The 26,362-nt window shown below is 43.5% G+C and overlaps 2 protein-coding genes and 1 long non-coding RNA gene across 6 annotated transcripts; 2 read left to right on the top strand and 1 right to left on the bottom strand.

Moving 5' to 3' along the window:
• Nucleotides 1-1,370: 1,370 nt before the first annotated feature.
• LOC100840949 (mitochondrial uncoupling protein 5) lies at nt 1,371-3,051 on the top strand. Its single transcript, XM_003574595.4, has one exon. It carries the CDS (start codon nt 1,849-1,851, stop codon nt 2,839-2,841), a length of 993 nt encoding a protein of 330 aa, XP_003574643.1. The 5' UTR covers nt 1,371-1,848; the 3' UTR covers nt 2,842-3,051.
• A 363-nt stretch (nt 3,052-3,414) lies between these two features.
• LOC112271824 lies at nt 3,415-10,233 on the bottom strand. 4 transcript variants are annotated; one of them, XR_002965298.1, is made up of 4 exons: nt 10,008-10,233; nt 5,034-8,814; nt 4,116-4,442; nt 3,415-3,998 (listed from the first exon to the last, which is right to left on the bottom strand). It is a non-coding gene; the product is annotated as an uncharacterized LOC112271824 (long non-coding RNA). The 4 variants fall into 4 exon arrangements; XR_002965299.1 differs by having other exon boundaries at nt 3,415-4,442; nt 5,034-5,131; nt 5,347-8,814; XR_002965297.1 differs by having other exon boundaries at nt 3,415-4,442; nt 5,034-5,131; nt 6,215-8,814.
• Nucleotides 10,234-16,064: 5,831 nt separating this feature from the next.
• Nucleotides 16,065-23,477, top strand: LOC100840139 (ubiquitin carboxyl-terminal hydrolase 19). Its single transcript, XM_003574592.4, has 11 exons — nt 16,065-16,788; nt 18,485-19,379; nt 19,456-19,538; nt 20,120-20,205; nt 20,291-20,453; nt 21,198-21,318; nt 21,421-21,578; nt 21,719-21,803; nt 22,034-22,246; nt 22,570-22,631; nt 22,734-23,477. The coding sequence occupies exons 1-11, from the start codon at nt 16,388-16,390 to the stop codon at nt 23,377-23,379; spliced, it is 2,913 nt and encodes a 970-aa protein (XP_003574640.3). The 5' UTR covers nt 16,065-16,387; the 3' UTR covers nt 23,380-23,477.
• Nucleotides 23,478-26,362: the final 2,885 nt, after the last annotated feature.

Raw genomic sequence — 26,362 nt, 5'->3', positions numbered from 1 at the left:
AGCGGTGCTGACGGCCGTGGCGGCGCGCGGGAGGATGGGCGCCGGCGTCCACTGCGAGGACCGCGGCAGGGAGCTGAGCGGAGGGCTGGAGCATGGCCTGCGGCGGCGCCGGAGGAGGACGGCACCGACGCGCGGCACGGAGGGCAGCGACGTCACCGGAGGGCGCGAGCAACTTGATCGGGATCAGCAGCGCCAGCATCGCAATAGACAGACAGAAGGGAGAAATCAGAGTATTTTTTTAAATTTTAAAATGTGAAAAGACTACAATACCCCTACCTAATACTCCATTTAGTCCAGTGGAGTATTAGGTATCGTAGAAAATGCTAATAGATCGTTTGAAACATGAAAAAAATTCAATTTCACCGACCTTGCATTGGTACGCATCTTAATTAGTTGTATTCTTATTCGGGCTCGTCATTGACAAAATCATGCTTGTCGAAGCCCCATCTAAGCCGGATCGGGTGACTACAACCCCATGTTCTTCAATCACGACCCTCGTTGCACAAGAACTTGAGCCCCACTGTGAAGCCATTTCATCCATGCACGGGCTTCATGGAGGAGAAGGAAGAGGAAGGGGACGCCTTCCTCAACGGTCACCGGTCTGCCAGTGCCGTCAATGACTTTTGTCGAGCACTATCGTGGTTGTCGTGCTCCTCCTCCTCAGACTGTGTCTCACCCTCTTTTTTTACACGAGACCAGTCTGTTATTACTAAAGCTAAAAAATACCTATGGAGTGGTGGCTGATGATGCGACATCCGATGTCGCGTGAGACTGGCTCCACCAATGTTAATTGTTTCCCATCAATTTTGTGGACGTTCCAGTGTTCCACCACAGCACGCAGAAGATTACTACAACCAAGTCAGATCCCAACGTATGGAAACAATTTAATTGTATCCGTATTACAACAAATTGAGACCCCCTGTCTTTTATGGAAATTTATTATTTGCCTACGTTAAAACCCAGCTAAGAGACACAGAGCAACAACAGTCACCCCGTTGGCAATTTGCAGGACGAATATGGCAACGGCCCCTCTCCAACCGCAGGCGTCACGGGCACGCGACGCATCGTGTTCCTATTCTTTCGCCCTCGGCGCGTGCTCGCCGCTTCCCCTGCGCCGCAAAATTTCACCACTTTCCCAGATTCCAACGCCGCCACATCCCGTCCACCCATCCCGGATTCCTTGCCTCCCAACGCACGGCCCAGATCTGCCTCGCGGACGTTTCCCGGATGCCAAACCCTGACGCCGTCTGCGAACCGACGCGGCCACAGAGCCGTTTCTATCCGCGTCAAGCCCAAGCGAAGCGTCGAGGGCGGCCAGGGCCAGGTCTCCTCTTTCCTTCTTCACCCAACCCCAGCCTGCCTGCCTGCCGCGAATCTGCCTTCCCCAGTCGGACCGCGAGCCGGTCCGCCCCGAAGGCGAAGCCACCTCTCCTCTTTCCTTGCTCTCCACCGTCCGCGTCTCTCCCCGGCCGGGCCACCTATAAATAGCGCCTCCGCTCCCCAAGGCCTCCTCCCACACATCCCGCACCCGAGGAAAGAGGAAGCACGAGCAGCATATGTCACAGAGGGCCAGCGTCCCACACTCCTCCTGCATAGCCTTCGCCCTCCATTCCCATCTCCTGGTTTCCAGTGAGATGTGCCCCAGCTCCTACTGGGAATAGCCTCGCCTCGCCTGAATCCAGGCCCTCCCCCTCCTCCTCCGATTTTTTTCCCCTTTAATTTGAGATTTTCTTCTTCTTCTTCTTCTTCGAGTTTTTCGTTTTTCTAGATCTTTGGGGGTCTCGATTCCGTCCCGTCGGAGAGGTACTAGGACAAAGGGGGGATTTTTGATTTTTTTAGAGGAAGGAGATGGGGATGAAGGGATTTGTTGAGGGCGGCATCGCGTCCATCGTGGCCGGCTGCTCCACCCACCCACTGGACCTTATCAAGGTCCGGATGCAGCTGCAAGGGGAGTCGGCGGCGGCGGCTGCCGTGCCGCAGGCTGCCGCGCTGCGCCCGGCCCTCGCGTTCCAAGCCGGCGGCGCGCACACGGTGTCTCTCCCGCACGTGCACGACGTCGCGCCGCCGCCGGTCAGGAAGCCCGGGCCGATTGCCATCGGCACGCAGATCCTGCGCGCTGAGGGCGCCGCGGGGCTCTTCTCGGGGGTGTCGGCCACCGTGCTGCGCCAGACGCTCTACTCCACCACGCGGATGGGGCTCTACGACATCCTCAAGAAGCGGTGGAGCCAGGAGAACGGCGGGGTCCTGCCGCTGCACCGCAAGATCGCCGCGGGGCTCATCGCGGGCGGCATCGGCGCCGCGGTCGGCAACCCTGCCGACCTGGCCATGGTGCGGATGCAGGCCGACGGGCGTCTCCCCCTCGCCGAGCGCCGCAACTACCGCAGCGTGGGCGACGCCATCGGCAGGATGGCGCGCGACGAAGGCGTGCGCAGCCTGTGGCGCGGGTCGGCGCTCACGGTGAACCGCGCCATGATCGTCACGGCGTCTCAGCTGGCCACGTACGACCAGGCCAAGGAGGCCATCCTGGCGCGCCGGGGCCCGGCAGCCGACGGGCTCGCCACGCACGTGGCCGCCAGCTTCGCGGCGGGGATCGTGGCGGCGGCCGCGTCCAACCCGGTCGATGTGGTGAAGACGAGGGTGATGAACATGAAGGTGGCGCCCGGCGCGCCGCCGCCGTACGCGGGCGCCATGGACTGCGCGCTCAAGACGGTGCGGTCCGAGGGCGTCATGGCGCTGTACAAGGGGTTCATCCCCACCGTGTCTCGCCAGGGCCCCTTCACCGTCGTGCTCTTCGTCACGCTCGAGCAGGTGCGCAAGGTCTTCAAGGACGTTGAGTTCTGAGAACAGGCCACCACGATGATGACGAAAAGAAGCTTATTTGCTGCTGCTATGAATAAATTTGTTACTGCTGGAGCCTCCTCCTCGTAGCTTGGATGGAGATTATACCTTGCCTGTTGCGTCCCCTCGTCAGACTTGTTTCCTCTGTTCTTGCATCCCCATTGTATTTGGATGGATTTGATATCGAATCTCAATGAAATTCTAGTTTTAAAATCTTATGTCCCATATGACAGCCTCCGCAGAGGTTGGAACTTGAACATGGCTTCCTTTGTTACAGAACAGACTATTGGGAACTGGGATGTTTTCAACCTAGTAGCACTAGTTTTAGACTCCAAATGGAAGTGAAGAATAAAATTGACATCCATGAACCCACCCCGGTTCCAACCTGCTCGATACTGGGCACGGCACATCATAGGATCCCGCGTATCTGAATATTCAGCTAGAAGCAACGTGTCTGACGAGCGGCAAAATCTTTAGCATTGGTGGGATCATAAGCGCGACAACGACCTGCATGTTAGTTAGTTTTTTCTAAACTGGATCTAGATCAGCATAGAAGTCCAAATGTACCAAGGCAATTAACCAAATGTAAACGTTCTTTGCACGATTGGCAGTGCATGATACCGCTGCAAATTGGGGTGTCAACTTACCAAAAGCAATAATAATGGTGGTAAGCGCAGTCATGACAGCGCCGATGCTTTTTCTCAGAATGGGTGCTTGGCTGCAGCAGCAGCAGTAGAACTAGAGCAGAACTGTCGAAGGCAGCTAACATTGCCAGCGGGTTGACCATTGACTAGTCAGACTCTAAACTTTTTTAGAAAGTCAGAGCGTGCTGCTCAGCAAATAAACAACGAGTTTCACGAACACCTGTCGAGATCAGCACTACTTAAAATTCTAAACACAACTTCCGCATTAAATTTGTTAGACAATGGTGTAACGGAAGTTCAGCTGTTAACCATCTACACCAAGCTTGAGCAAGAAACTAACTGGTTCTTTTAGATGACACGGTTGTTACTTGCAAATTGCAATGGTCACCACTGTTTTGTGCATACATCCGCTTGGTTTGGTTCTCTTGTCCCACACGCTGCCAATGCACACGCCAGGAAGAATGCCAAAATAACACAAATCTGATGTCATGGATTCAGCCGCAAAGGAAATCTTCCCTGTATTGCTCAGGTCGGACAAACAACAAGAAACAGAATTTGTCTATAAACTTCTGTTGACCAGTTATAGAGAAGAAAGAAACAAAAGCAGAGCTGAGTCAGCAAACTGATGCTGACCTGGCACCCAGTACACCAGGAAAGCAGTTTGGAACACGTAGACAGATGCTGACCTTGCACGTAGTGTTCTGAAGAGAGAGAACGGTTAGGGTCTATTGGCAAGACCTTTTAGTACCGTCAGAGCAATACCTGGAGAGGGAACCATCAAATACCGTTTGGGATTTGGATATTTTTCTTGTCTTACTTCAGAAATGAGACTCCTCATTTTCAATCTTGGTTAGGTGATTAATATTGGTATGGACAGAAAGGCATTGATCACTGATATATGTGCCAGAACACTTGAATAATAATACAGCTTCCGCAAGATCTTTCCAAGCCAATGTTATACTGCAAAATGCAGTAATAGCAGTGTCAACTTGATAAATCACTAGTCAGCAAGTAAGTGGCAAGCTATGAAGCAGATGATAGTATTTCATGACGACTTATGACTAGGTTGTAATGAAAAATACTCATTTATGATCTATCAAGTTCTAATCAGGTCATGCTGGAAGGTAGTCAGATGACGTTTAATGAAAATTGTTACAATATGTGATTACTAGACATACTTGTTCCATGGCATGAGTTCCATTGTAATAGACCAGATGATTTCACTAGCAACCTGCAATTAGTGCTATGCCAAATTCATCCAACCAAGTTCAGTTTAGGTTGATGTGAATAAAATGTAGTAAAATAAAACGTGTTACTTGGGTTCGAAAAATAAACATGTTACTTAACAAGATGTATCTCAAAAAATAAATTGAATTGCAAGAAGGTTAGTTGTATGATTTATTTACTCTAATCTGCATAGGAACAGGCAGACATTCCAGGAGTAGAAAGTTAAAGTTAAATAGAAGTAACCCGCAAAAAGAAGGTTAAATAGAAGTACAGATATGTTCAGTCTACCATTTTGCTAAAGAAAAGGAGAGGCATTATGCATACCAGGACGCCAACCAGGTTTCAGAGCCGATCATGACACTGAACTATCTGCATCTTTCCATCCCACAATGAGAAAACATGATGATGCTCAGATAGTCGAACTGACAAGGAGAAAACACCATGGTAAGGTTCACAAACTGTGCGGAAACACCAGAAAGGCCTAGTGATAGTTATACATGTTCACCATACAAGAGTGTGTTCATCTTAGCCTACAATATTTCTGGTCTAGTAAACAAAATGGACAAATACGTCTACAGAGAAGCTTATTAAAATGAGAAATGCCAACATGAGAGTTGTGCTACTTTATAAGCTATACCTTTTTCCAGTATTTCATATGTTGTGCTTCATCTAAAGCATTATATTTTTGCTTATTTCAAAGCTGTACAGATGGCTTTATATAGAGAAATAGGGAACCATAGAACCTTCCCGTGCTAGTTGAATTCAGCATGCTACAGAAAACTATCAGCCCCAGGATTAGATTCGCGAGTGAAAGAGAAAAGAAAAATTCTTTTGTCAAATGATCAGCTGATTTAACATATACACTCTGTCATGAATATATTGTTTCTTCAACAATATTCAGGTTCAAAATAATTTCCACCAGAAACACCCACTGTTAAAATTACTGCAATAGCTTTTCCGCCAATGGTATGTCATGCATCTCCTAGTAGTAGTGAGCCAATCAATTGAACCATCTAACAGTGAAGTCTAGGCATACAGGCAACTGAAATTCTAAGACAACAGACAGTGAAATGTATAGAGGTGATTTTTCAGGGCATGGAGATAAATATAGCAATTTCACGCGACAGATGGACATTATTAATCTTCATGAACTTGCATCATCCACAACTCTAACCGTAGTACAAGGATGTGTATGACAGAAATCCTACATCTGTAGATTTTTTTTTGTTTAAACTAGACTTGCTAACACTCAGTATCCTTCGCAAACCATATGTGCAGTTGTCTACTGTGGCATAACACAACTGTAGTACTGAATATTGAGCAGTCTAACAGCATGAAGCAATTCACAACTCTCTGAGAAGTGTGTTATTCAAGATAAAAACGTGTGTTTATCAAGATCTGTTATCAGTTACCAAACCAAGTAGGCAAGTAGCATGGTAACAGAGAAATCATCTGATGAAGTTTTTATTATCCAATGCACACAGATTCGTATTGTGATATCTTACTGTTAGTGAACTGCACCCGTCGCTAACTGACGAAGGCGACACGCAAGATACTGAAGAGGAGGGCGTGCCAGACACTGGAGCTTGTCTGACAACTGACGATGCAGACATGGGCCAGAGGCCCAGCCACCTGCAACCCAAACCCCATAGTCTACGGGCTATAGTGGATCAACCCAAGTAAGCCTCATGGGGCAGGTGTCTGTTATGCAGAAGGAGAAGGTTCTTGGTAGAGGCAGGCTTCATGAATTGGCGAAGGCAGCAGAAGCTGATCATAACTTATGTCTCTGAACTCGAGTGTGTATCTCAAAACTGAACCCCAAATTCCGCAAACAGATTAATGAGTTGTTAGCACTTACCTCTGTAGCTGCATACATGCAACTGATCGTGGTGCGGTTCAGAATAGACAGCTTATCATCAGGATGCAAAGGACAGACTAATCCCAAGTTAACAGATTTGAAATACAGTATGTAAAGCCACATGACTCGACAAGTAGTAATCACTCTGTATTTACAAGAAATAACCCAATCTATTCAAAATGGGTTTGCATTACCTTGTATAACATATAAGCTTGTGTATATGCATACATGACTTGAATGAAAATAAACATCCATGAAAATTATCATATCCCAATTTACACAGTCCAATAAGAGAAAGATATAAGCATTACATTACATGACTAAGGAATAATTTATTACAAATAACAAATTAAGTATGATAAGGATTATAGAGCATTAAAAGGGTATTTACTAGTCACTGAACATTACAAGCACTAAAATAGTGTTAGTCACTGATATTTGATATAGCAAGCACGATCAGTTCATTTATATATGATCGATCACTATTATACAGAAGATATCTCCTATCCATCCGTCCATCACTTGGCAAGTTCGTATAATTTAGAGGGTATATATGGAGGCACTAATCCACACATTAGGAGTGATGTTTACACCAAGGCCCAAATAGAGATAACGGATGGTAAGAGCGACAACCATGTGTGTGGAACCTGGATGCTCTGACTGCTTAAAAGAAATTATAGCGTCCGTGACATATGTGTTTTCATAATCATCCTGCAGCATTTGGTTGCCCTTTCATTCACCATGGCATGTATCGATAATTCGATATTAGCTTGCTCTGAAACTCCTCTAGGTCCTACAGTGGCATGTTCTACTGCATCAAGCCCCCTTTACAACCTATATATCTTATACCTGCCATTAGCTTATCATTGGTGTTGCCTTTTCCAAGAACACCATAGCATCCAGTTGGATTCAACGCTTTGAGTGTCATCAATCTAGTTTATGTGTGTCGACTGGTGCAAGATTCAGGCCATGACATGTGCAGTAAGAGATAAAAATTTTACCCCCACAGGTGAACAATTGTAATGAAAATATACTGAAAGCACGCTCGCTTTTAGCCGCCATGTGTGCCTGTTTATTCTGGACCCACCGGTCATGGAGACTGAAGCTTTTAGGTTAGGAAATGTGAACAATAATCAGCTATACAAAATTCCTGTGTAACTTCATCTCTGGTTTCAACTTTCAAGTACAAGGAGACACGGTTAACTTCATATTCCTGCGTTGTATGACTACCGCAGTTTCAGAATGGCACTTTACACCGCTGTAGAACATGGGTTTGTTTATGCCAAATAAAAAACGTAGTGCTTAGCATGTATACCGGTCCTCTGAACATTTCAGGTTTAATGCCATTACTATTTCTGGCCCCACCGTTCATGGAGACTGAAACTATTAGGTAAGAAATGAGAATGTCCGTCAGGCGTCAGCTATACAAAATTCCTGTGCAACTTCATCTCTGGTTTCAACTTTCAGTTACAAGGAGACACGGTTAATCATATTCCTCTGTTGTGTGACTACCGCAGTTTCAGAATGGCATTTTACACCGCTGTGAGCACATGGGTTTGTTTATGCCAAACAAAAAACGCAGTGCTAGCATTTATACTGAACATTTCAGATTTAATGCCATTATTTTTTTTGGCAATTATGCTAAAACTAGAATCAGAAGAATTTTCAAATTATCCGTTAGCAAAAGCCAGAGATTATTGAAATATTTACGCTGTGTGGTAACAAGTGGGTCAATGAGGCACTTGGTGGTATTTTGATAAAATGCAGGCTTTTGCGGTGTCTCAGAGGAAAATCTCCTGAAACCAATCATGTACTATATCTGTCATCTCTACCTTGATATCATGTAAAGGTGAGACATAACTTTCTAAGTCCTAACTTTTAAGTGACTGTTATTCAAATGAAAAATTACGATTGTTTTTATATTCCATGATGTTTTATTTCCATTCACTGAGGGTTTTATAAGAATGGAAAGGTGGTTGCAGTTTGCAAATACAACAGATCATGGTGGCAAATTAACACTGATGGTTACTATTTAACGGGGAATTTAAAATAGGATGTCACGTTAAGAAAAGAAGTGCATGGTTGAGCGACGAACTTATCTTGGTACTCCCTCTGATCCTAAATTCTTGACTCAATTTTGCCCAAATATGGATGTATCTATTCTTAAAAAACGTCTAGATGCATGTAATATTTCGACAACAATTTAGGATCGGAGGGAGTAGTACTTATGTGGAAAGTGGCTGGTACCTGTAAAGAACAAAGAAAGCTTCAATGTTAAATCAAGTTATAAACATGATACCAACAAAATTGCTTTTACAAAACATTTTTTAACAGCTTGCTTTTACAAAACATGTTTTTAACCAAATCATCCTTTAATGTGTCAGCCATGTTTAAAAATCTACAAAAGATCAGCAGATGCATACACATAGGAACGCGGCGAAGAAATAGGTGAACTAATGCGTTCATACCAAAATCTACCTGAATGCAAACTGAATATACTTAGTTTAACAACTACAGTGTCATGATCGACCTCAGCAGTAAATATAAAAAAAATCGTTATTTCCAAAAAGGATTCATATCAGCAAATCTCTTAATCTTGTGTAACTTTAGAAAGACGGACATGCATTGCACCAAAAGACACTGGAACAGAGCAGCTGCTCTATCTGTTTTTGACAACCTTTTCTGAATCAAGAGACATAGAGCTGCTTACTGCGGAGATTCTAAAGAGGGAAACCAACTTTTATATATTCACTGGCATTCTTTTTCCATCAAGAGCATTCCGAACTAACCTGCCTTCCATCCAAAGTCACATTCTTATCTGCGTGGAACAAGGGATAACCCTCCTAAAGAGAGAATGACGGTCCCAAACCTTAACAAACCCACCACCATGAATTATTCCCACCGAAGCTCCGAAAGGCACGTCCCACCTAAACAACACCTACACACTTGCCAAAATTATATAAATCACGCGACTAAGCTCCACACCAACAATAATATGCCCTCTCCCAGACGCTGACACACGATCTCCAGGACAAAAACATCAACCTTAATGCCATAGCCTCAGTCCTGCGTGCGTAGCATTACGTCAAACAGCTTGAGTGCACCCGCGAGCCCACCAGCTGACCAGCACATGCCGCGAGCGCAGCGCAGGTAATTCCCTGCCCCGAACGAGCCCCTTGCTTGTCATCTTCCGCTTGTTGCGTTGCTCCTGCAGGACCGAGCTTTTAAGGACGTCTGATTCCTCGGTGGTCCTTACACCCCCGCATGCGCGCGGAAAGGGATGGACGTGCGGATAAAATTTTGGCAAGCTGGTGGTGGATCCGGGGATTAAACAAGTGGGTTTAGATGGTTTGCAGGAGCTGATGAAGCCAATATACAATTGTTTGACTTGCGACAGAGGAAGAGGACGATGAGATGCGCGCAACATTTGAGAATCTTACATTGCGATCGTGAACGTGAAGCGCTGGAACGGAGACGAACCCTGATTAGTCGCCGCCGCCGGTGGCAGGAAGCCTGTGAACGTTTGGCCGGGTGGGGTGCGGAGAGTGGCGGTGCCATGTGATGGGAAGGTGGGCGCGAGGGACGACGGCCGGTTGCGGAGAGGATGAAACAAGAGCACGATGGGCTCTGCCGTCCCTCGCCGATGTTTTTGGTGGGGAGGCGGGGAGGAACTTTTGGCCAAACTGGGAGGTGGGAGGGGAATTTGAAATATCCTAGATTTTGACACGTAAAAAAATTCAAAATGGATTTTTCATTTTGAGTAATCTGGTTTTACCTCGTTTCAGCGTATTGTAACTTTTAAAATGTTGTAAAAATAATCATGTGAGCTGTTTATATGTATTTACTCCTTTTCACAAGGAACGACACGCACACATTTCGACGTTTTATTTCTATCAACAATTGACTAATGATTTGAGAGTTATGTGCTAGAAAAATGTTTCCAACGGTATAAAACTTATAACATATAATCTACATATTGTCTAATCGTTGGTCAAAATTCGACCTCAAAACATGTGCGCGCTATTCTTTGTGGAAAAGGAGAAGTACATAAGACTTATGCACGGGACAATAAATAGTAACGAAATCTTTTATTGAACTAAGAATTTGCATTAGAAAGATACATTGAGCATAGTTCGCATCTGCCCTCTGTTATAGCGAGATGCACATGGACCAAAAATGAAACATGCAAGTAGCTTATTACGAGCGAACAAAAATCGCACTAAAAAGCTCGCAATGAAAAAAATACACCGCCACTCATTATGGGTGAAAATCTCTTTGAGAGCTCACTCCAAATGAGTATTCACGACCATGAACATTGGCCTATCCATCCGGTACAAGCCAAGTCCAGGAATAGACCCGGTGTGTACGGTGGAGGTGGAAGATAACCTGCACAAGAGTTTCTTTTATCACTTTCAAGACTCATCGATGTGAAAAATCAAGATAGAAGCACACACCTTTTGGAGCAAAACACATTTTTCGCACAATATTTCCGTAGACCCTGATTGGCAGCAAATGCTAATGGGGTCAGTAGCATTCTCTACTTCTCGGTCGACGCTCCCAAAAGGAACAGACTCACCACCTTCGTTATTCCTCTTGTGATTCATTTCTTCCATCTTGTTTGCTTGAACCAAAGGCATAACAACACAACGAAGATGAAATGGGTCCCGAAAGTCTCAATTCGAACCTGTTCGGATTCTCTCTGCTCCATAACTCTGCTCTTGGAGTGGTCAGAGTCGCATTGAACGCTCCAAATATCAAATCTCATAAAAAAGAAGAGGACATGCATATAAATCTTCCTGTCTGTCTTTTGAATAGGTAAATTTCATAAAAAAACTAAGCATTTTGTATTTTTGTATCTTCAGCCAAAAAAAAATGGTTATGTAGAAAATCCTATTTAATTACTTGCTTCCAAATATAAGATGGTCTAGATTTGTCCTGGATCAAACTTTCTTAAGTTTGAGATAGTACTGAACTTGCCTTTTCACGCACACGTCTTGTTGCTTGTAAATAAAATTCTACAAGCACAAAAGCAGTCGAATATCCACATGATCTTTGTAGAAATCTTTGGCAGAAGTTTCAACGTCAACACCGTATCCTTCCTATCCTGATGTTCTATGCGTTTTTTTCTCCTCATCGGTCCATCCTGTCTTCCTTTCTCCACACACGCATTGACGCTACTGATGTCTGATGGCCCGTCCGCCTTCCACCGCTTGCATCCACCGGAAGCCCTTGGAATCAGATGAGAAATTACCGTCGAGTCAATTATACGATCATCATACTTTCCTTTCTCTGTAGCCCAATGAAAAAAAAGAAAAGAAAAGGTTCACGCATTGGATTGGAGAATAGAGACCACAGGGGCAACTTTTGCCAAATATTCCCTGGACAAGGGCTGCAGGTAGCCGCGTCTGTCCAGTACGTGGAAGCTTGAGACCTAAACAACCTCGTAATAAGTTCACAAGCGCACAACCACAAGCCGTCGATCGATCGGCATGGCTTTTGGTAGAGGGATCCTTTCTCGAAGAACAGAGAACGAGTGCTTTTCTCAGAGTATGTTTGTTCCTTTTAGGCTGGGTCCCCGGCCTCCCGGGCAGAGAAGAGAACGAACATTTTGTTTCGAGAATGAGCGGAGAACAAGCATGGAATCAGTTTTCCTGCTTTCTTAGAATCCCCACCACAGCCCGTGATTGGTTGTTCCAGGTCGCATCAACTCCACTCATGCATCAGCAAAAGATCAGTACTAGTACTAAATACTAATCACTTAGTTTAAACCATGATCGCTCCAAAGACCATAAGCAGCTGAGAACAAGCATGACAAACAGTTTCCTACAAGTTTCTTAGCGCTACCACCACCACAGCTATTGCCGTTCGGTTGTTGTTCGAGGTCGCATCGACATATCGATATCCACAGGAGAGAACAGTAGCAACAGTATCAATCACTTACTTAAACCATGATCGCTCCAAAGACGGCGAGCCACCCAACTCGTATGCAGGGTACGTACGTGCAGGAGCGCGCTTCCTTTTTCTTTTTGCTGTCCTACGCCGGCCTCTCTGGAACATCGTGTCTGTCACCCGCTAAACGACTAAGTTAAGCAACGGGACATGAAAGTCCAACCTCGTTACGGCATAGACGGATGCACACATTGCACGGGGCACCGTCAGGTCACACTAAAATACTATAGAACTCCGTATCAGAATCTTGATTATAGAATGGTTCTTTCTTTTGACAGGCTAATTATCTAATGGGGATCGAGTGTTTTGTTCTCGTTTTGTAACCACCGATCCAGACAATAATAAGGCTGGTTACAGTGCACGGTAACTTAGAGTGCTAACATGTTTTTGTTATTATTCTAAGTTATTATCTTCATAGTGGGTAGTAACATATATGTGGTATCATGCATTGCGTCATTTATTAGGTTGTAGACTCATCTTGTTTTGTTTTGTGTGATATTATGGTAACATATCTAGTTACCACAAATATCTCTCCTCATTAATAACATGACACATCATCAAATTTGTTTAGTTGACACTTATGTTAGACCTTTCTTACTCCCAGACTAAAGCCGGCATATCAGAGCGCTCTCTCGCCCACCGACCGTTTGCCGTTTCTGTCGATCGGGGGACACGACGAGGCCGGCTCACGCGTCCGCAACACGTAGGCTAGGACGGCGCCGCGAGAGCCGACCGATCGTCGATCGAAGAGCTGCGGCGCCGAGGTCCGCGGACCGTCCGCTCGCTTGCCTCCCGGGAACATCAGCCGTACGTCGGCTGGGTTGGCCTGCGTGCTGCTGGCTGGCTAGCGTGTCCCGGGAAAAGTTTTTGTCATGCGAACTTCTGGACTTGGGAGAAAAGGACCGACCGCGCCGGTGCGTCGTCGTTCGCTGCCTCGGTCGGACACGATCGTTGAACCAGGAGACCGGGGGGAAAGCCGGAAAGGCAGTCAGAGAGATTGTCGCTTGTCTGGCACGTCTGTGCTCGGTGCTCCTCGTGCGCCCGTGCTTGACTTGTTGTTTACAGATTTTGTTGCATCTTTTCGAGCTGACACTGACACTGACAAATTGGCGGATGACTTCAGGCATGTGACTTACCGGGTGTAGAAATTCTTGGACCGACGGCAAAGAGGAAAATGTCAAAGATTTTCGTTGAAAGAATGGACGAAAAACAAGGCTACATCGGAGAAAGCTTTAGATATATAGAGACGACCACGAGTCTGCTCCAGGAAAGGAAACTTTGCATGATTGCATCAGCTGGTTCCGATAAAAGACTATTCGTGGCGACCCTCCGTGTTGTTTCTAAAGCTTAAAATCTACTCTCGCTCGTTTTGTGCTTAGGTTTGCTGAACTGCTGGTGCTAGAACTGGCATGAGTTCTTGTCTGCTCTGGCAGCAAGACGAAGGAGGATGTCGAGTCGAATGATCATGCGGGTGTTCACCAAATTGGAGCCCTGTTTGTGAGCTCGATCCGACTAGATTGCGTGCACACATGTGTTTGTTTTGCATCACCATTAAAGACCGCCTTTATCTTAGAACAAAAACACACTGTACTTTAAGGTTTATATTTTGTATTTACTGTATTTACTCTGTTACATTTGGCTGCCCAATATCAGGACTTGAATTATTTTCCGAAATGCAGTTTTGTATCATGCATTACATGTTTTTTTAGTGTGCAACAAACTTTGGCTCACGAAGATGAGAAATAGACAAATACGAAACAATGATGAATCTCATAGAAATACACTTGGAATAAAAAACAATTCCAACAAAAACACATAAAATAACTCGAGTGCCTACAAATTAGTACTCGTAGAAAATAAGACCGGAGTGCAAGAGTACAAGGCCTAACAAAATTGTGCCGAAAAAACCACATGAGAAATTCCCTCAAAGATCGTATCCGGTGAAAACCTTCATTCGGTGCAAACCGAGCAAACTTCATAAAAACCATGTTTTAAAGTTTCAAAAAAATTCTACAAAAATACCATATGTTGGGAGCGTGATGTTCTACAAACCTGCAAAATTTCAAGTTCAAAGTCAAAATCATTTGGAAGGAATTAAAAAGAGAATTTACGATAAATAGTGTCAGACATTGAAAGATCACTATTCATGCAGAATTTGTTTTTTTCGCTGCTACCAAATGCCATTGAGTTTGGACTTGAAATTTTGCACATATATAAAACATCATTTTTCTAACACATGTAATTTTTTCAAGAATTTTTTGAACCTTTTTCGATGGAGTTTTCACAGTTTGCACCGTAGATGTGGTTTTCACTTGATATTTTGCCATCATATAATTCATACATAAAACTAGTGTAATTATTGAAGTTAATAAATAATTTTTCCGTTTCTACAAAAATGGCGTCCACATATTTTAAGGTTTTACTTTGATTGACTGTCCATACCAATAATACGGAGTATGTGTATTATGTAACTTAAACTTTATACCACCATTAAAAATCTTTTCTAAATGCGAACACAATGATATGATTTTTTGTAGCACCTAATCTATGTAAGGTCGGTCTAATTATTGACCACAATCAACCATTAAAATGTGTAGTTGGAGAGAAACTTTAATACGGAGTAACATAGAAAAACATGAGGTAGTGTATCACAGAGAATCAAAATTGACGCACATCGGATCCGTTGGAGGGATCGACAAGGCCCAGTTTTTGGTAACCACTGCCTTAACTTACCATACTCAAAACTGGCGCACATTAAACTGGTCTCCCTTGTACGAGTCCATTTGTTTGGGTAACTATTGCCATTAAACCCCGAACAATCCTATCGCATCAATCAAAACCAAAAATCGCCATACATTAAAGTAGTCTCCGTCAGTCAGTTTATACCAAAACCAATACGATTTGGTAACCAGCGATTTATCCCTCAAGAAAAAATCAATGTAATTAATGTGAAAAATCAGTTCTGGTCCAAAACGAGCAAACTTCAACGATTATTACCTTTTGGAACGCGACAGTCTGATGGATCGATCTGAATCAGAGCAGGAATAGTATCAGTACGCGTATTTTCCAAACGTCGGTGTGAAAATCGCGTAACCGCCGGGAAAGGAAAAAAACTCCCAAAGCTTCATCTGTTTCGAGGTGAACAAGGTGGGACCTTCCTGTCAGAGTGCGGGACCCCGACATAATTGGCGGGTAATAATAGCGGGACCTAGAAAGAAAAATACTTGCTAAAAATAGTTTCCCGCGTCTCATCTGGCGCGTCCCTGGGCAAGTCATGTTCCGAGGCAGTCTCCTACATAGACGTGGGGTACTACCCCACGCGGCTCGTGCATCCCATCGGACGGCTGCGGCCCCACCGCGTGGCAATCCGACGGTTGATGCGAGAGGGTACCGAGCACACGGAACCCTCGCGGGGGACTTGGGAAATGGGAACCCCATTCCTTTCTTGTCTTCCACCTCCCCCGTTGCCGTTATCCCGCCGTTAACTTGCCCCGTCCGTCGTCCTCGCGCAGTAGTACAAGCGCTTTTTCACCTCGCCCCCTGCCCAAGCCGTGGTATTATTCCTCGAGTGCCAAGGTGGAAACGGATACCGCCGGCTTCTTCCTTCCCTTCCCTTCCTTCCTTCTTTCCTTGGTTGGTTGCTGCTGGCTCTCCGTCACTTCCAAAGACCAAAGGGGGGAGAAATCCGGACCGGAGGAGGAGGGAAAGGGGGGAAATATTTGGAAATCTGCGAGCCCTAATTTCTGGCTGATTTAGTCGGGCGGAGCGCGGAATCGGGCCGCGGATCCGGTGGTTGGGGGGCGTGCGCGGGGCGAGATCTATGCGCGGTGGCGGAGGAGGAGGAGGGAGGGGAGTAGACTGAGCGGGAGCAATGGCGGAGGTGCCGGGGTCGTCGACCGCGGCCGCCGTGCTGGCGGTGGTGATGCTCGTCGTCGTGCCGGCCATGGCGCTGCTGGTGCGGCGGAGCCTGCGGCAAGCCGCGGCGAGGAGGGAGGAGGTGCGGCGCCGCGCGCGGCTCGCGGCGGAGGAGTCCGAGCTGGCGGAGCGGGAGTCGGTGCGCGCCTACTACGCGGAGCTGTTCCCGGGAGTGGTGCACGCGGCGGAGGTGCCGGAGGCGCCGATGTGGACCCCGCAGCCGGTGGCTCCGGCGCATGAGGAGCCGGAGGTTGTGGCGGAGACGCAGCAGCAGCCCCAGCCGCCGGTGGGGGTCTGCGCGGTATGCTTCAAGCCGACCACGTTTAGGTGCAAGCAGTGCAAGGCCGTCAAGTACTGGTGAGTCGGCTGAAACCATGTTCCTAATCCCCTTCTCCAATTCGTTTAATTTCAGTAGGTGATTGGGAAATTGAGGGAAGATGGTCTCCAATTCGTACATTTGGGAGTGAGGCGCCCTGTATTTTCTAGAAATTTGGGTCTTGGTAACATGTGATTGCTAGTAGATCAAGAAGATTTAGATTTTCCCCCAATTTTCTGTGTTGCAAACATGACCCCTTGCCATGCGAGTTAGGGCTATTGATCACCCTCCATTTAGTACTATTTCCTTGTCTGTTTGTAATTTCACCATGGGAGAAATCTTAGGTGGTATGCAGCGTTCATAAACGGAAACTCTGACTCCATAGATGTTTCTCTGTGAATTGCTCTGATTTATAGTAATCTGGAACGAGATTAGGATTCCCAATGGCTTAATTCTGTTGTTTTCATTGATGGTGTTTTCCCTTGTAAACTTGAACGTTTTTTTTGTGTCACTGACTCCCAAATACTCTTCCAATCGGTTGCATACCACTAAATTAATCTGGTACTTTTTTAATTAATCAACACACGCCACATCCTGGCTTAGGCTATTAACAACTCCATATCGATTTACATGTTTATAGACGAGCACTATCATTTGAATTGGTGTGGCATCATGTGTTATCTGTTGTCACTGCCATTACTTCTATTGATGTGTTGCAAGGTTTATCCTATCATAAAGTGCAAATGTTCTGAAGCGCAACACCATCTGTCGGCAGCATCACAAGATGTATTATTAAACCTCGTGCAACAAAATAGCATGCATGTTTAATTCCCTATATGAGGCTCAACTGATTAGTTCCTTTGACGAGCGGTGGCCTTGTCTTTGTACGTACTGAAAGGATACTACAGCCAAGTTTGCGTATACCGCAATAAGGATAATGCCCCTTTCATTGTCTTTACTTCTTTTGCTTATCTTGGGATGTGCAGGGTATCTTCATCTCTTGTACGTAAAACTCTAACCTTGTATGTCTTATCTAATTTGTTACACTTTAATAGTGGATTTTTTTCGACAACGAGCATAGTTCCACATCCATTTCATGCAAACAAGCAAACAATATTTTCAGTTTTTCATATAACCTGTCTCAATCAGTCAATTGAAATAACTAACCAAAGGCTGAGGTGCATGAAGCTAGCCAAAAGGTCCCATGTGACTCTGGGATGTGTTTACCGTACCAGTGATGGGGTATTTATGTATTGCGTAAACCTATTTCCTAGTAAATTTATTCTGGCTAAGTAGTTTGCATCATCAGAAAAGTGCTTAAAATTTGTTTGCTAAATTGTTTTTGGGGGTAGTCTACCATCATGGATTATCCGTTAAAAAAGTTGCCAGTTTGACAGTAGTGCCTCCTCATATGATGTGCTTGTTTGGTGGTGAATAAATGCACCAGCTAAGCGGTGGTGCTACAATTATACCTTTGCATCCAATGTTTTGTCAGCAGCAGTACAGCTGTCAAAGTATTAGCTAAAAAAGGGGCATATGTTGACCATATTAGCCTCCATTCTTGCCGATATACTAAGGCACTCTTATTGAGAATAGAAGGATTATCTGCATATATACTTATTTACCCTAATTACTGTGCTGACAATGTCCTAAACCTGTGTACTTCAATTGTCCTGATTACCTTTCTTATACGTATACTATTAATGTTCAACTTGAGTGACGCTTTCCGTCTTGCAGTTCCTTCAAATGCCAGATAGCCCACTGGAGACAAGGTCATAAAGATGAATGCCATCCACCAAGTGTCAATGCTAGGCCAGATGATGCAGCTGAAATTTCTGTTGCAAAAGAAGGAAAAGCTGAACAGGGTGGAGCTTCTGAAGAAACTGATATCAACATGCCAGTTGCTGTTGGGTCAGAAACTTCTAGTGCAAACCATACTTTGAGGAGCTTAAATGATAAAAGGAAAGATATGCCTTTCAAGGAGGTACCTGCTACCACTGAGGTTCCTGAAAATGGCCATTCTGACAGTGTGGTCAAACTTCGTCAAAGTACCCCTCAAGTAGCATCTCTTGACAGTAAAAAGACGGAATCAAATATCAAGCCTACAAATTTTGTTGAGAATGGCTCTTACAAGGACTTAGATGAGGTGTTGATTTACAAATCTCAAGCTTCTGCGCCGAAGATGAGCGGCCATAGCAGTTATATAAATGAAGATTTGTCAGTTCATTCCAAAGAACATGGTAAAGCTCGGGATGCTGATGTTGGTGTGGATTACTCTCAGGCCAGTCGTGCTAGAAAACCTGCAGACATGAACAATTCTCAAGCTGCTGCAACTGTTGCCATGGCACCCAAAAGTTCTAGGGCTTCTCTTCGTGTGGAAGTTGAAGAGTCAAAAATAAAAGTCACTTGTACTGACAACATCGAAAGCTCAAAATGTGTGCCATCGGTCTTAGCTGCTAATAAAGTTTCTTCCATTCGTGATGTCTGTTCTGTAACACCTAATCCATCAAAAAGGGCTGATAATCCATCAGAGAGGGCAGGTTCAACTGCAAATAGCCTTGCGTCGTCTCTGAAGAAAATTGTCAGGCAACAAACTGCTTCCAAAGTTGTGAGGCATTATCCATCAGAATTGGTAAATCAATCAACAAGCTTGCTTAGTTAGTAATTTGTTTTCTCATTTTTATGCGCTGATACCTTTTACTTTTCAGACACTTTTTCCATATGAACTTTTCATCAAGCTCTATGACAAGGTTGAATTGCGCCCTTTTGGTCTTCATAACCTTGGCAATAGGTAAACATTGAGTTATTTCTGAAAAGTGACATGTTGGAAGGTTAACCGGCATGTATTGTATTTATGTCTACATCTTATCTTGCTTTTGCATTTCTAGCTTCCTAGTCAGTTTGAACTTACATTTTGCTTGGTGCCTGGTTGGCATATGAGTGGTTTTTTACCTTGTTCCCTTGACACAACCTAATAATCTGTTAGGTTAACAGATGAAGAGACAAACAGACAAATATGTTCTAGCTTTGTAGGTCTGGGCATCTGGCATGCTCTGAGATAATCAAAGTTGTTGTCTCCAATTTACTTCATGCAGGCAGTTTGTGTTCACTGATGGTTATACTATTTACAGCATGCATGGCTAATAGCACATCATATTGTACAATTTACTTTCCTGTTGGTCTTTCATAATGGTTAGATTTCTGGTGTTGTATGACATGCTTGTTGTGTTGCACTGTATTTTTTTTTTATCCTCCAATTTGTTGATGATTTCCCAATGAAAAGAACTTTTTAAAACACTGGCTGTAATTGAGATATTTGAATGTGTTCTCCTGTCTTGCCCTGTCTAACTTATTCTTTCTTCTGTTTTGCAGTTGCTATGCAAATGCTGTTCTTCAGTGCTTGATGTTTACTCGGCCTCTTACAGCATATTTTTTAGGAGGGCTTCATTCAAAAAATTGTAACTTCCACTGCTCTGTTTGTTGCGGCATTTTCGCTCTCCATATTGCTCTTGGACTAATTATTTAATATCTTTCATTTTCTAGGCTCCAATAAGGAATGGTGTTTCATGTGTGAATTTGAAAAACTTGTTGTGGAGGGCAAACACGGCAAGACTGCTTTGTCACCAACTGGGATACTCTCCCATTTGCACGAGATTGGAAGTAGCTTTGGCCCTGGTAAACAAGAAGATGCTCATGAATTTCTTCGGTAAGGCAACATTCATTATTTATTACCTTCAGTTATTTACTGTTGACACTTCTACGAAACGTAAGCTCGAGTTTACACAGAAGCTATGAATATTGAAAAGTGCCAAGACGTTTAATGTAGATGTTTCCACAACGATTTAGCTGTTAAGTTGAATCTGCCTGACAATTTGGGACTCCTTTACACCTTTTAAATGACCAATAATGACATATCAGCGGAAGATTTAAGTGTCCACCTCATCTACTTGAGGTTCAGGCTTGTCTTTTGCAAGTGGTGGGTTATATTGACAGTGCTGCATCATCTGATTTGTTTGTCCAAATTTTGTTTAACAGTGGAAGATTTAAGTGTCCACCTCATCTACTTGAGGTTCAGGCTTGTCTTTTGCAAGTGGTGGGTTATATTGACAGTGCTGCATCATTTGATTTCTTTGTCCAAATTTTGTTTAACCGTACTACTTCCACATTTTTTCATTTCCTGTTAAACTGAAGGTTAGTTGACATCATCGCTTACTGTACTTCTTTGGAATCCATTGTCCAATCAGGTGCTGATTGACATGCTTAGCAGTGAAATGTTGTCTGAATGTTATTAGAAACCCTAATCGAACAGTTAACTAACAATAATTTCTTTGAGTGTGCTTAATGGTTAGAATGGCCATGTCTTGATTAAAAACCTTAGTTAATTTTTTTTGGACAACCTTCTTTCAAGGAATAATATTTAATCTTACCACACTACATGATTTGTTCACAGGCACTCCATTGATGCTATGCAATCTGTATGCATGAAGGAAGCCAGAAAAAGCGGTGCTCATCGTTTAGCAGAAGAAACCACACTTGTGCAATTGATATTCGGGGGTTATCTGCGATCTAAGGTTTTCTTCGCAGAAACAACTTATATTTCTATTATTTCTTTATATTCAGTTACCTGCGATCATTTCTATACACGTTGTCTCACTGTACTCGTTTTCCCCCAGATAAAATGCACAAGGTGCCATGGTAGTTCCGAGCAATCTGAGCGTATGTTGGATCTTACTGTTGAAATAGATGGCGACATCAGTTCGCTCGAAGAAGCACTTCAGCGATTTACATCTACAGAAGTCTTGGATGGAAATAATAGATACCAATGCACTAGGTTACGTTACTTCATTGATCTATAGCTTTCTGCAACTGTTCATGGTTTCCCTTCTTTGTTCATTACATTCCTCATGTGTAACTTGACCTTGCTTTCTTTCCTCCTAATGCTAATTCCCCAATTCTACTCTGAATTTTCAGATGCAAATCGTACGAGCGTGCTAAGAAGAAGTTGACAATATCAGAAGCACCAAATGTCCTGACAATTGCATTGAAAAGATATCAGGTACTACTAGTAACTTATTTTCTGTTACTTGAAAGTGAACTCTATTGTATGTAAATCACAGAGGGTTAGATGCTAAGGGCGCTTATGTAACCCTCTTTGATGATGACAAACACTAATACAAGTGTAAACTTTCTCCTGAAGTTGATTGTTCATGTGTTTTAGTTTTGATTACGTTAAATAAGCCTTGAAAGCTTATAGAGATCCACTAATCATTCCCTTTTTATTTACAGTCTGGCAAGTTCGGGAAGATCAGCAAAGCCATCAGATTCCCAGAGACCCTGAACTTGTCTAGCTACATGAGCACAACTGATGACAATTCACCTGTTTACAGCCTATATGGAGTGGTTGTCCATCATGATGTTATGAATGCTGCCTTTTCTGGTCATTATGTATGTTACGTCAAGGACACACATGGGAAGTGGTACAAGACAGATGACAGTCAGGTATACTTCTTTCTGTACATCCAAGGTGGCTAGGCGGCTATGCCTGCCCATTTGTTTAAATAATCTTTTGTAAAGCTGCATGTATTAATACCTTTTTTTGTTAACACTGTGTTCTGTATCTAGTATTGGAGTCCTAAATAAACGTAAACATCTTATTGGAGTAGCAATCAGATCATTTTACATCTTATTGGATAATGAGAATAATCGATATGTTTGGAATACATTACTAGACATATTATTATATGGCTTTGACAGTCACTTTTGGTGTTCCTCTAGCATGTAAGCATGTTCCTCTGATCTAAATAGCCGGCTGCTGTGTGCAGGTCAAATCGGTGTCCCTGGAAAATGTCATGTCGAAGTGTGCATACATGCTGCTCTATGCAAGGTAAATACCACAATTCTCTTCTGAGTAGATACTAGCAATTTCCTGTGTTCTCTTGCCAGGATTTTTACTGGAGATTCTAAAATCCTGCATTAATTATATCAGGTGTTCACCAAGGGCGCCAAGCTCTGTGCGACATGCGATAATGGTTCAAGACCCTGCACGTGCGAAGAAGACAAGGCATAAGCAAGGACCTATACCAGATCACATTACTGATAACCTTACTGGTACATTTGACGAATTTGGAGAGTCACCATATCCACCGGCAGAATCTCCAAGTCCAAGTGAGAGTTCATCGCTGTTCAGCAACTCTGATGCTGGGTCACACAGCACAGTGAGCACAGATAGCAGTGAAAGCACAAGGAATTCAACCAGCACTGATGAGTATGAACAGTACTTATTTGGGACTCCAGATCAAATTTACCAGGGAGGGTCTGCAGCAGCACACGACGAGACAGACTATACAACATATTCCCGGTCGAGATCTACCTTGGGCACCAGCTCATCTGGCCGGGAGGCGGATCATGCAGGCAGTGCCGAGAGATTTATTGAGCAGGGTACCAGAGGTGGCTGGTTCGAGGGTGGTGAGAGCTCGTCCTACTTGTACACTGACCGAAGTAAACAACAGTCGAGTAGTAAGTTAACAGAACAATATAGGCAGTTAGGTACGGAGCATGACCCTGGAGAAGTCAGGGGCAGTGTTTTATCGAGAAGATCGGCTAGGGAAAGGACCGCCCAAACATTTTATTGATACAGAGGGTTTGGGTTGTAGAGAAATAATGTAGCATCTGTTAATTATCTCGTTGCGATGAAAATATGAAAAAGTGCAGTCCCTAGAGATGAAAGAAATCCTCGTCACTGCATAGCTTCTTGTTCTGTTCTTTGATCCTTAGGTGGATCCACGGGTTTGTTCCAAACTAGCGCAAAAGGCATCATATCCAAACATACTGGATAATTCACTGCCTGTCGGTGCGTCATGGCGTGTGAAAAAAAAAACTATCAGTTAAAATTGCCTGACCACTGCTGCCTTCTTTTATCTGGTTTCCGTTGGTAGCCTATCTGCCTATCTGGTAGGTGGCTATTGCTCACGAATTTACGACTTGGTACACGACGTGATGGCAGTTGGATGACGACTGTCTCCGCCACGATTCCTCTCGTACTGCTGTCTGTTCATGCATGCATCCACCGACAGTTTATGTGCCTTGCTTGATTCTGGAAAAACAGATCCACTCATCTTTGGCTCAAGTTCAAACGAGCCTAAAGGTAGCGTGGAATTCATTTCAATACCCAGGAACTAAAGACCCTCGATCAGCCGAAGACGTACGTGAAGTAAACACGTCCAATGTGTGTGTGCGGTAGTCCGCATATGCAAAGATCTCGCGTTGCCGAAAACTCGTTTCGGCGCCGGAGCGGGCCATCTCTTCCAGGTAAAATTGTCCATCCATGGTAGAATTCCGTCGCTGCTTTGATGGATGCAGACATGTGGTGTTTGCTTCACGTCATCTGCAAGACTGCAACTCGTGGCAGGTGTGTGCGCAAAGTCAAGAGGAAACCTGTTAGGCTGACAGGATAAACAAACATTGTATATTTGTATGGGTCACCTTCGAGAAAGATTTTACGTCCTTCTTTCGACTAGTACGTCCATAGCATAAATCACCAATCGAGGAGATTGGATATCGGAATGGAAAACCTCAATATGTTGTACTTTCTACATTATATATTCAAGATGCAGTTGAACATTTTTATCTGATTCTGCTTGTCATTTGATATGGATGCAAGCTTGATCTCGCAAATGACCACCTCTAATTCGATTCTCAAATGTCTTATTTACATGGAGATTTGAGAATCATAGGTCATCCCGTTTTACATCCGTACCGTGTGCATGTTTGCTCTTATTGTGTGTTTCTAGTCACACGCAGGGCCGTACCTAGAAATTTGAGGCCCCGTGCGAAATCTAAAATGAAGCCTTAAAATTGTGTTTGCCGATAACAAAAATACAATTTTTCATTTAATTATACGACTTCCAGATATGCTACTACTTAGTGCGACACTTAGTACCAAACCATATACTACGGAGTAGTACTACTCGCAAGCGTAGGGTGCCAGCGTACAGACTATACAAAGCTATGAGCGTGCGATACATGTGGTGGGTTGATTGATCGGTCATGTGGCCATTTTTCCTTTCCTGCCTGTTTCCATGAGCCATTGGGCCTTCTATCCAGTGAAGTATTAAGCAGAGAAATTAATTAAGGTAACTATTAGTAGTACTAGTACTTAAGGAATTTTTGGTGGCCCCTGAAAATTAGGGGCCCTGTTCCGTCGGCCAGCCTGTCCCTGCTAGTGTACGGGCCTGGTCACACGGATCGTATGGTTTCATTACTTGGACTCACATTTTGGTTATTATTAGCTAAATGTCCATGCATTGCTACAAAATTATTGTTATTATTTTGCATAAGTTGCTTAAATACACTTTTGTTCTTATATTTTCAAATTTTGGGCTCAATGCAACTATCTCAAAAATATACATCGGTCCAGTAAAAAGACCAAGATAAATATATCTACCATATCAAGTAGGTGCGATTACATTCATTTCCTAGCTAGCTATATGGGATGTGATAGTTTAGGTTTTGAATGGAGTGAACGGGCAACCACCAACTCAAAATTTTATAAGAAGTTTTCACGAAAGACCAACATCTAATTCAATTCTCAAATCTCTTTTTCAAATTTTGACCTAATAGGAGATTTGAGAATTAAACTAGAAGTGTTTGCATCCTTCCCGTGTATGCATGTTTGCTCTTTTCTATGTGTTTCTAGTCACATGGATCGTACGTTTCATTACTTGGACTCAGTTTTTGGTTATTTCTAGCTAAATGCACGTGAATTGCTACGAAATTATTACTATTTTGCACAAGTTGCTTAAATACACTTTTGTTTTTACTTCAAAGTTTGATCTCAATATAACTATCTCAAAATATACATCGGTTCAGTCAAAGGACCGTGATACATATATCTGTAATATCAAAAGGGTGCAATTACATTCATTTCATAGCTATATAGGAGAGCCTAGGGTTCTCAATTGAGTGGACAAACAACCATCAACTCAAATCTTTATAAGAAACAAAGAAACTACGATATGGGCTTATTTTTGTAATCTATCGTGAGAAAAATAAAAAATGATTATCTTAAAAATAAAACAAGCAAATAATAGTTGAAAAGGCGTGATTACGGTAATGCACTATGATGACAAACAACCATATTCAATGCTCCTATTTTGTTAGAGACTCAGCCTTTTTTTTTAGTAACTTGATCGGTCTTTTAAAACCACTAATTTTGTTGTTGCAGAATGTGTGTTTTTAAAAAAGTTTTACGTCTCAGAGAGATGCTAGAAAGAGATGCGTGTTGCAGTCGCGCATGTTTCTCAAACATAAACACTTCAAGTTTTTGTGGCGTGACACAAATACGTCGCTCATTGTGTACTCATGGGATGACCATGCTTCATGCTTCAGACGTTCTAAAAAATATTTACTCTCTTTTCTAAAACAATGTTTACTTTCGAATAACAAGTGGATGCAAGATTTTATTTGAACATTTAAATATGAATTGACACATTAAGGATTCAGTGGCTGATGATTTAAGCTGGGTCCTTTGAATTGCCTCCTAATTGCAAACACGAACCACAACTAAACTCTGATAAACAAAAACCAAATACTTTTGTTGTTAAAAAAAAGTTGCAA

This window comes from Brachypodium distachyon, chromosome 3 (assembly GCF_000005505.3).
Source record: "Brachypodium distachyon strain Bd21 chromosome 3, Brachypodium_distachyon_v3.0, whole genome shotgun sequence".
NCBI lineage: Eukaryota > Viridiplantae > Streptophyta > Magnoliopsida > Poales > Poaceae > Brachypodium > Brachypodium distachyon.
This window is presented reverse-complemented; position numbering and strand designations above follow the sequence as displayed.

Bases quoted from the DNA above. Each gene is read 5' to 3' on its own strand.
- LOC100840139 (XM_003574592.4), top strand. From the start codon at position 16,388: ATGGCGGAGGTGCCGGGGTCGTCGACCGCGGCCGCCGTGCTGGCGGTG. The intron at 21,579-21,718 runs GTTACGTTACTT...CTGAATTTTCAG, and splicing joins AATAGATACCAATGCACTAG to ATGCAAATCGTACGAGCGTG. The intron at 21,804-22,033 runs GTACTACTAGTA...TTTTATTTACAG, and splicing joins TTGCATTGAAAAGATATCAG to TCTGGCAAGTTCGGGAAGAT.
- LOC100840949 (XM_003574595.4), top strand. From the start codon at position 1,849: ATGGGGATGAAGGGATTTGTTGAGGGCGGCATCGCGTCCATCGTGGCC.